General features: G+C 36.9%; 1 protein-coding gene across 6 annotated transcripts in view; it reads left to right on the top strand.

Moving 5' to 3' along the window:
• PTPRK (protein tyrosine phosphatase receptor type K) overlaps positions 1 to 15680 on the top strand; it is a 417854-nt gene that overhangs the window by 126845 nt on the left and 275329 nt on the right. For all 6 annotated transcript variants that reach the window (XM_075035665.1, XM_075035662.1, XM_075035664.1 and 3 more), the window contains exon 3: positions 13091 to 13362. In XM_075035665.1, coding sequence (XP_074891766.1) covers positions 13091 to 13362 — 272 coding nt within the window. The remainder of the gene's footprint in view (positions 1 to 13090; positions 13363 to 15680) is intronic.

The raw sequence follows: 15680 nt of genomic DNA, 5'->3' as shown, positions 1-15680 counted from the left end.
ACAATACTATATGATTAATCTCTTCATTTTCTGAGATGCTTCTTGACACTTGACTCTGAATATCTTATTTGGACATTCAGAACATTTGAAGGCAGTATTATGACTCATAGTTGTTAACAACTTCAGATTTCCTTTATGGTTTTGGCAAATTCTAATTTTGAAATAAAAGTTTTAGACGCTGAAATCATACTCTTAGTTCAGGATAAATTACACATTCCCTTAGGAAGTACAAGTGCAAAAACTTTATTTAAAAGCTTAATTGCAGTTTAAAAAAGAAAAGAAAATGAAATAGCTCCTTGGATGACTTGGTACTCTGGTATCTGTACTGTGTCATTGGAGAAACCAAAATGTGAAATAACTCAATCACAGAAGAAATTTGCATGAAATTACATTTGGAACATGGGTTCAATTCCTATTCCTAATAATTAAGTACAATGTTTGACTAATGAATACTAGTGTTAAAAGTTCACAAGTTGTTTGAAACAGAGAGTACGTTCTCATCTGTCACTTGGTACATCTTTTGGTAGATTTCTCTGTTATGTATTTTTTAGAACTTTAGGTTCATCACATTAGTTGGTGTCAAGCATTAGCTGGTAACCTCATGCAGGTAGAGGAATGTTTTATGGGCTTGGATGAATATGCTTAGTGTATTTTGTTGGCATTGTGAACTTCAGTATTCAAAATAAAGGAGGATTTCAACAGCGTTAGCATGTATAAACAAGCTGTTTGGAAGCAAAAAGCTATTTCAAATTTTTGTTAATTGGAAAGTGCGGTGTCAAGCGGAAAGATGCTGATCTTCATAAACTGAGATGTTTTCTGAGAACAAAACAAAAATCCCCCAATCAACAGGTAAAAAACCCACCAAACCCCATTAATAGCTGTGAACTTCAAGTTTTCTCTAAAACAGTGTCCTAGTTTATATGCAGTCTTTCTCCTTGCTGTTCTTCCCATTGGTGTACACTGAGCCCAATTATTTCTTTCAAAACTGTATAAAAAACCATGCTAGGATGTTAGCATGAGTGATTTTTATAATAGGTAGGGTTGTTACCATCCATCTCAAAAGTATTTCCCTGTAGAAGAAAGATGGTGTGTACTAGAGTGTAAAACCAGTTGAGCTGCTAATATAATTTGAGAGGCCAGGGTTTATACGGAGAGCTTATTTATTTATCTATTCATTTATTTTAAAACAACTAATTCAGATGGAAAAGATGATGACTTCTTGGGCATCCTAGCCTCCATCATGTCTGATGGAGATGCAGCAAACATCAAACTAAGTACAGGTTATAACCATTACTCTGGATGTAATGTATTAATGCTAATCAGTTTAAGTATTTGGGAGAGAAGAGTAGTTGACATCTATGGAATGGAGGGCTGTTAGCAAGAGGTGAAGCATGATAAGCGTTGTCACACACCGTAAAATCCATGTGTCTGTTTTAAATGTGAGCTCCAGCATCTAGGAGAGAAAGGAATTCTAATTTCTGAACTTAAGTTTTTAATGTATTTTCTAAGCCTCCATAGAGTATCAAGACAAATGTTTCAACTGTGTTTGGGGTGCCTTTTTGTCTGTCTATTTTTGTTGTTTTTATTGCCTGTATGAATTTTTTCTGGTACACAGCAGATATTTAGGATTTTTAATCTTGTTTTCGTAGTATTTAATATGATGGATTATGAATCCTCATATTCGTGGATAGGATTCTTCAATGACTATTTTGGATATGTAGGATCTGTGGATTTTGACTGTTCTCTTTAGGTTGTGTTGAGTTATTTATTATGGTTATCATAGAGATGCATTAGAGGGCTGTTTGCACTTGCAAGATCAGCATCACAGTCAGTAACTGGAAAATCAGAAGAAATTCCAGAAGTAGCTGTCTGTAGATGTTCATTTTTTTAGCCTTTTCCTTTCCATCTTTGTACAATTCAGAGCTTTATGGGGCATTCAGTGTTAATGTACCACGCTTGTTAAATTGCTTAAGATTGTATTTTACGAATATGCATAACCATGTGTAGCTGATGGTCTGAAGACAGATTGAAGACTTCCTTGGTAATAATAAACTTCAAGGTTTACAGCTTTTTTTTCCTTAACCAAGTGCTTAAGTTCACTAAATAGTACTGAAATTGTATTGATAAAGACATGACTGCTGGTTATTCTCAACTGGAGTATGAATCACTGCAAAGTAAGGTACCTACTTCAGAGGGGAGGATGGGTGATATTTTGAAGAAGAGGTAACAATTTGCTATTAGATCTATCTTCTGAACATATAGGTAAGTATTATTTCCACAATTTAAATATCATTCCATATTGTTTTTCAAAACTCTTCTCGGTGGTAACTCTTATGAATAGTTGGTTCTTAATTCAAGTTGTGCATTTAATCAAGGGATATGCAGCTCCATAAGTATAGGTCCTATACCTTTTTGAAGGAATAAAATCTGAAAGTAAAAGATGATTCTTCAGGTCGCTGTTGCATAAAGCAATGTTCTCAGGAAAATTGTTTTCATAGCAGGAAAAATTATTATTTGGTGCCAGGAAAAAGTGGTCCCAAAATAAAGGAAAATAAAGGAATGAATACTCTTCCAGTTACACACACACAAAAAAAAAGTCTAATGAAACTATTTTATAAACCTCCCATGCTTTAAATAAATTCTAAGACGACTTTCAAAAAATACAGGGCATATAATTTCTTCTTCTGAAAGGTCTGTAATAACAATTGTAATCTGCTGTTGCATATGGCAATGATTACAGCTTTTGAGCCTTTATTTAACTGTTGGTGATCCTTGGGAGTGACATTCTCAGCAGATTGTTAATTCCTCTTTTCTGCTGTCACATGCTCATCCAGGGAATGACCAGTTTAACTTCTGTTTTCAATTTCAGTGTCTTAAGCTGATAGGAATAAGTACCTTCTCAGTGCACTTTAAATACTGTTGCTTTTGGAAGAATGATTAATGTGTTAAAGACACTCTGAATATGAATGCTGCTTCAAAAATTATATTTTCCCATTCAGTTAAAATCTAAATGCCACTTAGGAGGGGGGAAAAAACCTAAAGAGTTTGCAGGAATTTTTTTTTAATTGGCAACAATGAGAAAATAATCCTAAAGCTATTCTTTGAGCTGTCTTTCTCTAAAGACTTGCCAGCTACTTGAAAGAAGTTACTTTTAACTAATTTTTTTTTTTTTCCTGGGGAAAAAACCTTTGTCTATGTATATATTGCAGCTTCAGTTTCCTCTCGTATCTTGACTTGGCTCTGGTGCTAGTTGGGCTGTTCCAGGAGGCAGTTCATTTCCCTCGCCTGGGAAGAAATCAAACTGCTGTCTCCTTGTCTCTCTCAAGAGCGTGACATGAGACCTGGGTCATTTTTTGCTGGATTTGCATGTTGATTTGGCTCATGCAAGGGTCCAGTGAGCACAGATGGAGGAGGACATGAGGTGTATCTGTGTGCTCAGAGGAAAAGCCCTATGTGTTTCAGTGGCAGCGAGCTTTCAGGTCGCCTTGGCTGACATTTGTGAATTCTCTATGAACTCGTTTTTGTGCGCTGCAGCAAATACACAGTACACCGAAGACTTACGCAAATGCTTAGCGCTCACATTTTCTGTAAGACTGTCTGCCTTAGAATACTTTTAATATTTTCAAATTTCACTTTAATTTCTTTCCAAATAAATAATACCCTGCAGAGGAAGTGGATAATTTGATCTCTCTCTGCTTGTAACCTTCTCAGTAAAGGAAAGTGTGTCTCTCTAATCAGCATTTGAAAAATCTAAGTGCTCCTTGGCTTGAGGGTCTGTTTGCATGTTCAGTTTATGTTCAGTAGTGGCAATGATATGGTGTTGTCATAGTCCTGTAGGTGGACACAGAATGGCCAACACTGGTCTTTCCTCCTGGAAGGTCTGCCACAAAAATGGGTGGAACAAAACTACACAGGGAGATGTCTGTCTGTGCATTACTCCTCATCTTATTCAGCCAAGTAATATCAGAGCAGTTTGCAGCAATGGTGAAGCAAAATGGATTTCAACTCTTTTCTGCACATCTATTTCATATAGTGAAGTTGTTGCAAGTGTTTGTAGGTTTCTGTGTCTTCATGGGACTTAATTTTCCCCAGGAGGTGCAGAATGCCTTGAGGTTTGGCAGTGTCAGCTGCTGCTCTGGGAACAGCTGCTTGTTGGAACATCTTACTGGCTTTAGGCTGTGTAGGCACGAATGGTACCCAGTTACTTGATATGCCAATTGGGTAACTTCATACTGAGTTGACACTACTCTAGAGTAGGAAGTTTTTGGAAGTGTTGCTTAGAAAATATTTTTTCTTGCAGACAGATAGCCGACGAATGTATGCTGCTTCTTCGGCAGCCAGATTAGCCCCTAGGTGACTGAGCAGCATCCTACAGTCGCCGTGCCACCACCTGTGGGATATTTGTGGGTTTACAACAGAATTTCAGACAACTCAGAGCTGTTGTTACTTTCATCTTAGCCATCCACTCATGGACGCCGATGTTACAAATTCATGACTGAGTGCCTCGCTTAATTCTCAAATGAATATGAAACTATTCCATGTGCCTTTTGGTTACTTAAATGCAGCTTACTGTTCAGTAACACTGTCCTTTTAAAAGCTTGCCTGATGCACTGTATCAAATGTCATTTTCTGAATGCTTTGTTGGAAGAGTGTTCAAAGGAGCACATCATAAGTTAAATGCTCTTTTGTACAGATGCTGCAAGCTTGCATTACAAATTTCAGTTGCTGACATTTTTCTGTCTCAGATTTTGGAGTGCTTAAAGCCTATGTATTTGCTAAAGATCCATCACAAGAAAAAACAGGGTGAAAAGGCTTAAATTATCATACCTCAGAAACTGGTATCTCATCATGTTTTCTTTCTCTGCATCAGTACAAACAAATCCACAGGAAGCTGATGTTATGTATAAGAAAACTAGGGATTCAAATACTTCAAAGTGTGTATTTTTCATGTTTATTCATATGTAAAATGTTGATAAGGGGAACAGAACTTTTGTAGCTGCTTACAGCCTGAGGAATGATTTTCAGTCAAAACTTCATAAACTTTGCTTCAAATACAGGCATACCTTTGAAACATGGCGGGTTTTTTCTCCCCCCCCCCCCCTTAATTGGCAAATATTTTTGTGTTATTATGGAATAGATGAGTCATGAGTGATAGCAGTATCGTGCTAGTAGTATCATAGGTGTGAATACTGGTGAAGTGTTGTGGTGCTTGTGATACTAATTCTGTGGCTGACCTGGTTCTGCTTTTATTTGCCTTGCTTGGATTGGTCTTATTCTGTGCTGCTTTATCAAGCTGTCTCACTGTTGCTTGACCTCCATGGGTGTGGAAAATGGGGGAATCCCAGTTACATGACCCTGCTGTAGAACAGTGCTTTTGGCATCATCAAGTACAGGCTGGAGGGCAGGACACCTCCTCTCGTCATATGAAATTGCAGTGTCTGTGCAAAATTGATGAGCTTTTGCAGTCCACTAGTTTCTATTTGTGTGAGTACTCTGCCTTTACACAGTGTAGCTTAATGCCTGTTTCGGGTTGGTTATTTTAATAATTCTCATTCTCTGTCAGAAGTAGGGGGAAAAAAAAAGGGTTGCATTCTCCAGAAAAATTTCCACCGTCTTTGTGTTGTGTGGTTTTTTTGTTGGTGGTTTTAATCTTTGTAGTAAATTCAGAGTCTTGACTTGCATTTTTGTTGTGTTGCGTTGGCAGTGAGCTATGCAGCGAAGCTGAAGTTGGTGATCCTGATTTTTTTCCTCTTTCATTTTGACAGTCTGTAAAGAAATTGAAACAGGCCTTCAACAATTGGGTCTTGTGTATGGAATAATACTGCAAGCAAGTGAAGTGTGTGGAAAGATACCTCTGAATTGTAGCCATTTAAAGAAACTTTGGAGAACTCCTGTGTTGTTTATACCAATAAGATTAGTTTTGATTTTTTTAAAATGAAAGCAGCTGACTGACAGGCAAATTAGGATATAGTGATATTGGATATTTTGTGTGTGTATCAAGTAATATATCTTAAGTGGGATTATAGTGTCTTTACATTTAGTTCTAGATACGCTCCTTAAGGCATGAAACTGAACAGATGGGACAGGGCATTAAAATTAGAAAGCTTAATATTTTCTCTGGTTTTTCTTCATAATTTCTTTAATATTGTTTTTTGTGTCCTAGGGTGGCAGATACTCACTATGTGTTGGGTAATGAAAGGAGAAAGAGGAAGAGGAGGCCATAATGGTTTAGGGTTTTTTTTTAAACCCAAGCAGATGGAGGTTTATCTAGAGTATATTTAATTTATTCACTGGCTTTGGTTTTTGGTGGTTTTTTTGGTTTTGGTTTTTTGGTTTTGTTTTGAAAAGAATATCCTTCGTGAAAGAAGAAAAAGTTAATAGCTTTTGAGGTTTTGTCATTAGCCTTTACTTTTTCCCTTCTTGCAAATTACAGAAAAACATGTAACAGGCCCTCTGTGAAATGATCACAGGGATATTACTCTGAGGAACAAAATAAGCATAAATACTAGTGTGTGGGAAATGTAAGTTTTCTGTGAATTAATATGTTTGTTTCTGAACTTCTGTTTGCAGTCTACTTTCAGTTGCAAGCCTATTTCTGTATTTCAGTGTCAGTTCATTGCCCACTGTCTCTCATAAACGTTGCCTGAAACCTAATCGGGGACTATGATGTTATGTAGTTGTTACTAAAAAATGAAATAAAAAGGTCACATAGTCCTGAGCTTTAGGATAATGCACTTAAGTACCTTGGCTCTCCACCTCATGTCATTGACATTGCTATGAAGTAAAGACAACACATTCTTTTAGCTTTATGGGGAAGACTTCTTTTTTACCTGATCTTTTTCTGTGAATCTGTGGGGGTTTTTCCCCATCAGCAAACCACAAAATTGAATCAAGTTATGTACCTGTAAGTCTAGTTGCATATGAAATTCAGAACTTTCTGAGCTATTTTTTTTTCACCTGAAGGTGATATAATTGTGTGCTAGTAACCGAAGGAGCACACTCACAAGCAGAGACGTTACCACAGTGTGCCCTCAAAATGGAGATGGTTTGATGGTTAGTACTTGTTTGGAGGAAAGAGGATTTGCAGGAGTTGAAGACCAGACCGCTGAAAATTACAAGTTTCACATCTCAAGTAGAAGCCCGCTTTTCAGGGAGCAAAGAAGTGAGAGAAAATAATTTGATCAGGAAACCGATCTGCCACATTGGTACATTACAGCAGGCATATTTTATTTAAGGATTGCCGCCCCCCCCCCCGCCCCCCCCAGTCTTAGCATGATTTCTTACCTGCAGTTAACTGTTATATGATACAAAAGCTTAGTTTTCAATAGGGGATAAAAACTAAAGCTTTTCACAACTAATTAGTTAAGGAATTCATTAATTGTGTAATGATTGGTCCTTGCCACTGAACTAGAATATCAAGTTCAATTCTTATGAAAATAAACAAAACATAGTGAAAACTAAGAGGAATATAGAGATATATTTAAAAAATATGGCTAAGGAAAAGTCTGATGTCTCTTACTCCATACCTATGTAGATGCCTTTTAGCGGGTTCATGAGTAAGTGCTGAATAGGCATCAAAATATTCCTGAAAGTCAGATCCTAAAGTTGAATTCCTGGCGTGAGCTGGGTAAAGGCTCAGGAGGCAGTGCCATTTAGCTGTTTTATATTCTGATGTTTCTATTCTGTGCAGGAGAGAATTGGATTGACCTTTTGTATCAGGAATAATATTAGGAGCTATTAACTGGCAAATAAATTGAAGGCACTTAAGAGGAGAAGAGCAAAAATGAGAGGGTGGAGTTTGATTTGGAGAAATATAAACTACATGTAAGTAGGAAAAATTAACACTTAAGTGTGTTAGGGGAAAGAGAACGTGCATTATGAATTTTAAAGATTGTAAACTCGCGCAGATGGGGAAGACTCTTTTGGGAATTACTGAAAGGAGGGTGAAACAGCACCAATGTCAAACTATGTGTTTCAAGAAAAATGTTACTGATGACTTATGATGCATTTTGTAACTGCCCTACTGCCAGAGTAACTAAAGACTTTGTGCTTGGGCATGGTAAAAAATAGACAGTGAAATGAATAGTGAAGAGCAATGGCTCTTTGTTCAGGTGTAGATGACGACTTTGGATAATTTTTACCTCTCATTTCTTACGGCATCGTCCAAAGATGAAATTCATCCTTTCTGTCCTGTAAGAAGAAAAAATGAACTTTAGCTTTTTCATGTTCAGTTTCTCTTTTTTCATTGCCTAAAATATGGATTTATTTATTTATTAACATTTGGGGGTTTAATGAGGCAACTCACTTGCATTGATATTATTTTTGCAAAATTCTAGTGGAAACAGAGCACAGGTCAGTTGGGTTTTGGGGGGGGGGATTTTTCTTTCTTGTCTGCAAGGGAAGTAGGTGTATTTAGTGTTTTACATCTGCTTGTGCTTGATCTGTTAGGCCAATAACAATGAGAAAAATCACAGAGCCTGTCTCCACTGGGATTTAATAAAACAGTTAGTATATGCAGTTAGCTGCATTTATAGTAACTACAGTTAGCTAACACTATCTAACTCCTTCCCTTTTGGCAACTGTGGTGAGTTGACCTTGGTCAGACTCCCACCCTGCTGCTCTTTTGCTCTCTTCCTCAACAGCACAAAGGGAGAAAATAAGGTGGAAAAGCCCACAGGTCTAGATGAAGACAGGAAGATCACTTCTTTGGTAAATCACCAGTTACTGTCAAGGGCAAAACAGACTCAGCTTGGCGAAAAACTGATTTCCTCTCCACCCCCCCCAGCACAGGGGGATAGGAACTGGGGGTTGCAGTCAATCCATCACACTTGGTCTCTGCTGCTCCTTCCTCCTCACCCTGTTCCCCTGCTCCAGCTGGGAGCACCGTTGTGAATAGTTAGCTCTAACATTTGCTCTACGCTCTTATTCAAAATCTCAAATCTTGGGGATTAATAAGATTGTGAGTGTTTCCCTCATTTATACTTTGCATTTCCACCAAGTCCAATAATATCATACCATCTAGCTTGCAATCACCTGTCCTCTCGGTATTTCTCTCTGTTTTCATGTTAAATATCTGTGTAATTATTCTCTGTTGCTTGAAGAAATTTGCCAAGGTTTACATACTACCTCTTGATTTTGTATCTTGCCAGTATTACCAATAATAATAATAATAATAATAATAATAATAATAATAATCCAAGTTGTTGGTTAGCTCTGTGAAATGGCGTCTTGGCTGTTTTGTCATCCCTTTATTAAGTATATCTATTAATAGAAAACTTTTGACTTGGTAATAATACAATATTACAGACTTATTTCCTCTGTGTGTGATTCCCCCCCCCCCCCCCCCCCCCCCCCCCGTATGCAGTTATGCCTATGTTTTATCGTTTATACATAAAAATAAATGCTGTCTGCCCATTTACATGGTCAGCTGGGCTTGCATTAGCTGTACATGAGAACAGATCAGATGTCTGCCTGACCACCTGGGATCTCTGTGTGCCAATATCTGTGCGTACCCTGGAGCATATGTTGTCTTTCAAAGTCTTGTTTTTAATACCCATATATTTTGATGTTTATTTGGACAGCATTATAAATTACTTTCTTCCTCAAATCAACACAGTTCCCATTCTCTATAGCTAATTAATTATTTTAAAAAGAAAGGAAAATCTTCTGACACTGGTTTTATTTAATCTTTTTACTTCATGTCTCATAGCATTTACGAAATACGTACATTTGTTTTGCTACATGAAGGGGCACTTGGTGCTAATACTGTGAGTACTTATTTTCATAAGGATGCATCCCCACTGTGCTCCTTCTTCTAGTGGACCTTGCTTTATAAAGTAGTCTAGCATTAGCCAATACCTTTCAAATCTGAAAACTTCATAGCTCGATTTCATCAACGCTATGCTACCTCAAAGTTTGCTGGACATCTAATTATAAATGTTTTGTTTCGAACGCTATCCTTTCTGTAATTTCTATTATTCATATTTATGTGGCCTAATTTATTTTAATAGATTGCACAGAAATCTGTGCTACGTGCATAGTACTACAAAATACAGTTTTCAGTGTTAAAGGAAATATTTGTTTAAAAGACACTGTAGAAAGAGTATGGCTTAAGTTTTGCTTAAGGGTTTAAGTTTTGACATAGCGTATTACAAGCATGTATAAATGGGAAAAAAACTCAACTCTTTCAATCCTATAGTATTTCTTTAAAAATAAAGAATGACTTTATTATAAAGGATGTAAGAAAATATTTTCTGTGTTTTTCAAAGATGTAAATTTGATGTATAGTTTACTTTGGCGTAGGCGTCTGATTTTCTTGGAGTAGGTAGACAACTGAGGAAAGAACAAGGTTATGTACATTCATAGGACATAGCCTCTTAAGTTTAAAGAAGGGGGGCAAGGGTAAGTAGTTTGCGAGATGCTGAACAGATGCTTTGGCTTTGTGATAAATGGTTTATGAACACTGGAGCTTTCATGAAATGCTGTAGCATTAACACATGTAGATAGTTATATGCAAATTTATTGCTAAGTATTTGTAAATGATGAAAAACGAGGTTGAAAAACTGGAATATTATAAAATGTGTTGATATGCAGAAAAATCTACGTTGGAGCTTCCAAAGACTATAGCAAATTACCTTACCATAGGAATAAGACCTTGTTTATTCTAGTTTATTTGTTATAATTTGATTGTGATTTTCTTTTCCTCCCAATGGTTTTATCTTGAGATATGTTGAAAGAAACAACATTTCAAAAATTCTGCAGAGGTCAATTCTTATCTTCTGTTCCATTCTTTCCCCTCCCCAGATTCCCTTCAGAAAATTTGGAGGGTTTACCTGCTTCCTGATCTTAGCTTTAGAAATGTTAAAAATAAATGTTTATTTTGTGTAGGAAAAAATCAGTGGCTTTTTGTGTGTTGCTTAAAAATATTTGCAAGATAAATGTAACAAAAGCTAACAGGCAATGTAGACAGCTATGGAGAATCCGTGATAACAGTGTGGAAAGCAGTCTTTGTAATTTTTCCCTGATCCTTCTTAGTTTTCTAACTCTTGCATAGAAAAAATCCCCAAATTGCTGACATACAACGTCCCCCAGCCACATGCATAGTATTTATTAACAGGACTTTGAAAATATTATTCTGTAGTGTGTCAATCATGAATAATCAGGTGCTTATAAGAGCATATGTATGATTAAGATAGAGATTACAAACACGCATATTACTGAGTTTATTCTAGAGTCAAGGGGTGTAAAAACTGCACACCAGTGGGTGTGGTTTACAAGCACTTTTTTGAGCGGCTCTTGTGCAATTGTCAATTAATTCTAGACGATAATCATGAAAGACTTCTAATAACAGCAAATCTAAATAGTATAATATGATTCCTTTGTGTCTTTATAAACAGGTGTTAATGGTGAAGAGATCATCAGAAACTGATACTTTGCCAAATTCTCTAATAAAAAATAAATCCAATAATGGATTCTGTATATAATTCTAAATATGAACTAGTTGCTTATATTACATTATAGTAGAATTTTCTTTAAACTTTTTTTTTAAGATTAGTATTAAAATAAAGATCTCAGCACAGTACTTTAATAAGAGCTGCTTTCTATAGTATTGCTTTCTGTTTTGTTATAAATTTTTTAGCACAGAATTGCTTTGCAGGCTAGTAAATTAGCATGTCACACAGATCACGTAATCCATATACATAAATTTTTATATTTCCCTGAGCAATAGCTTGTCAACAGTTTTCAGAATAGTTAATACAGCTGTTTAGGACATGCTAGAACACAGTAGTTCTTTGCTGCCTAAAAATCAAAAACCAAAACTTGACGTACAGAATGATCATAATTTATACAAATATATACTTAAGAGAAGATTTTTCACCAATAAATGCTCATTCATGTACATACTCTCAGGACTTCTGTGAGACTACTCATTTGGGCAAATACTTACAAATCTATGATTTTTTTAAAATTTAGGTTAATTTTTTAACTGTATTTTTGATGGACTTCATCTGAACCTAATTCAGGAGGAAGGGCTCTTTATTGTGATGCTCTTTAGGACTTAAAGTAGAAGGAATATCTGTCATCATGAAGTTTCTGGAATCATTAAGCAGGAGGGTAGGTTAAGTTCAGGTTAGGAAACCTTCCTGTGGGTAGGATTCAGATTGTATACTGAGTTGGATTTTCTCACTTGGTTGTAAACTTTTGCCTGGCACGTCTCAGAAGCTTTGTTCTGTGGGGTTCATTTACTAGATAGTACCTGGCATGGAGTTGTTGCTCTTGAAGAAATTGGGCTGCTCTAGGGCTAGCATAGATGGTAGCCCTGTCTTTACTGTCCATTCTGCAGAACAACAGGAAAAACTGTTTCAGCATTATGTCCTGTATAACCTGTTTAAACATCTGATTTCCGCTTTCTGCCTTTGTAGCTAGACAGGCTCAGCCTGTTCTGTCTTCTGTATACTTGTAAAATAAATTTACAAGATGTGCTCTCTTGCAGCTCTAGAAACTTCTGTTACCCCTTCAAATCCATTGGCCAATGGAGCAGCAAACTGAACTTTTCAGGACAAATGTGGCTTGCTGTCTTAAGTGAGCTATTTCTATTGCTAATGTATCTAAAATTCAAATCTGCCTCTTCTGCGTAGAAAAAGGTGTGATAAGGCTGCATTGAGGAACATGGACCTTATTATTCTGTATTTTTCATTTTCAGGAAACCTGTGGAGCAAGTTGAGAGAATTTTGTCCTCAGTGACCTCAGAATAATGATGATCCTTTGCTCCTCTCATTATTTTTATTCAGTCTGTCTGTGATCCTCTTTCCAATTATCTGATCCTAAAACAAGAGAAAGAAAAGTTTGTAGGTGGAAGCATCTGGATAGATCCTCAGAGCTATGTGATGTCTTCTGTAGATACTGCTTTAGTGATGTTTCTAAGCATTTTATAGCTTGCTGGATTTCTTGCTGGTTGAATTTGGGGATTTTGGGACATGAAAACCTATGCATTCCATCCTTTTTCTCAGTGAACAATCAATTTCTTAGCATTTATCTCTTCCTTACTACTGTTTTGGTTTTTTTCCTTTCCCACTCCCCCCTTCTTTAGGATCATATATGATAGTGATTTCCTCAGACCATGACCCTGGAGAAAAGACTCGACTCCAACTTCCAACGATGAAAGAAAATGATACTCACTGCATTGATTTCAGCTACCTTCTGTACAGCAAGAACGGAGCAAACCCGGGCACTTTGAACATCCTGGTTAGGGTGAACAAAGGGCCGCTGGCTAATCCCATCTGGAACGTCACCGGCTCCACTGGCAAAGACTGGCTTCGAGCTGAGTTGGCTGTCAGCACTTTCTGGCCCAACGAGTATCAGGTAAGCTTGCAATAAATTCTCACCACTTTTTAACATTTATGGTGAGGTCCTATGCAGTTCGTGTTCATTTTAGTTTGTTCTGATAGAGTATTTTCCTAGTGTCTTTAAATAAAATGTTCTGTTCAGAATAAATAATTAATTGGGGATGGGTATTTTTAATAGGATGTGATCGTTCAAAGTTACCTGTTACTGTATAATAGGAAAAAAATAGGCTGGAAACAAGCCTCATTAAAAGAAATTGTAAGGTTAAAGTCCAGGAACATCAAAAATGACAAACTCCCAGAAATAAATTGCCTGTGCAACTGTAATTTGTACCTGTCTTCCCTCCTCTTTTGGATATGCCTGTGTTACCATGTCTAATTACATGACTGTAAACTGTGGGTTTTTTCCACACAACATTTGCTTCATTTGCTGTGCAGACAGAATGGTGCTCACCTAATGAGCAGCTGCTCAGGACGTGTTTTTCTCCTGTTTGCTCACAATGGGACAAAACCACCTGCAGTGTAGGGCTGTTGTTTAGAGAGAAAAATCGTCTTTTTATTACTGGATGCTGTTATTTGATTTGTTTGATTAACCTGAGAAAGTACCTGCAGCTGTTTCACTCAGTGGGTATTTGATGTGAAGGATGAATCTCATACACAGGCATTTTTGTCCTGGTGTGTAGGAGGGGGAAGAGTTGGATTAGATGCACTCATCTGAGTTGTTATACCATGAGGTGTTATGTCATTGTTGTACGTAGTGCTTACAGGCCTCCTGTCTAAGGATGCTTTAGGTCATTAGTGCTCTTGCAAACAGTTTGGATATCCAGACTAGTTATCAAATGAAGCAAAGTGGCCTCTTTTTTAATGTTTTGGGTTTTTTTTTGACTACTGGTATTGTAGGAATGTTCCTTAAAGTGCCTTTTCTAAAATTCTTCGCAATTGCCCATGATGAAAATAATCTCCCTAAAAAAATAAGCATCAGCATCAATGCAAGCAGCCTTACTTATACGGTGAAACTGATGTAATTTACTATCACTTGGTTTTTCTTCAGTTTTTGTTTCCCTGTTTTTAATATTTTTATTTATAAAGGAATTTAATCTATCAGTGACATTGAAACTGGGTGAAATTTGATTTAAAGTTCTGAAACCTGGTTTCATAAAGCTTGGCTTCTGAGGAGGTGTTTTATTAACCCTTTTATGTTGCTAGAAAGTAGCTTTTGGTGTGCTTAAAAAAACCAGGAGCCTCTTATAGCAGTATAGTAGTAATCAAGTATAGCAGTATTATATGCAGTAAATCTGGTTTCTGCTGACAGATGGCCAGGCTTGACAACGAGATTGGTGGTTGGGGCCTTATCTTAGCAACATGGCCATTTTTCACTTGCGTTATAGCCTTCACATTATCTCTCTATAGACTGCACTTAATTCATTCTTTCCCTTGCTTGGTCATCCAGCAGAGTATTGAAATCATGTGTAACACAGTTTATTTATAAATTAAAAATAAATCTGGAGCAGGACTGGAGAACTGTTAATGCAACCTGCCGTGATTTGTGTACAACTTGCACAGTTGCTTTTAGGGACAGGAGGGGAAATCTGCATGCTGTCTATGCACGCCTTCTTGTTTGCACAAACAGGCTTGGTATTTTTGCAGTTTTAAGTGGTCCTTTGAGGTGTCAAAGTCAACATTGCTCTTCATTGGTTTTTGTTGTTGGTGGTGGTTTTTTCTTTTTTTTATTGTTAGCTTTGAGTTATTCTTCAGCATGGAAATCTTTTTTTTCTTTTTTCTCATAAGAGTTCTTTGCTGTGGAGCTCTAGCTCATGATTTTAGCACTTTGATCAACCTGTTGGTCAATGAGTTTAGCTAGCACTGAGGGAAATACGCACTGATTTTTATGACAAGATGGAAGTGGTTCTTTACTAAACTGGGAATTGGATCCCTGCCTGTACAAGCAAGGTCACTGCTAAAGATCACTGCGCAGCACAACTGTTTGCATGTACTTTGTTAATCAGGTAAACTTCGCTGTTATTTGCTTCACTTTTAAGTGAAGGAAGAGAGTAGAGATTAGTAGGGGCTGAATAGCACAGGTTACGTTATAAGAAGTCTTGTATGGTGACTTGGAAGTTAGCAGGATGGCCATGTTAATAGTACTAATAAAGTGGTGCACCTAGGCTAATTAGCTCCTAAAAAGTATTTCTGTGTTCTGCTGTGCTCTGTTGAAGCTTTATTGCTTCCTGTTCAAAACGAGCAGAGTGTTTTGCATGAAACTCTAGTACACAGTATAGATACGGTTTATACGTTTTTGTATGGACTTAACATTTCCTTTTACTTATGGGATTATTA

The sequence above is a fragment of the Buteo buteo genome, chromosome 9 (genome assembly GCF_964188355.1).
Source record: "Buteo buteo chromosome 9, bButBut1.hap1.1, whole genome shotgun sequence".
Lineage (NCBI taxonomy): Eukaryota > Metazoa > Chordata > Aves > Accipitriformes > Accipitridae > Buteo > Buteo buteo.
The sequence above is the reverse complement of the archived record's forward strand: the minus strand, read 5'-3'. Positions and strand labels throughout refer to the sequence as shown.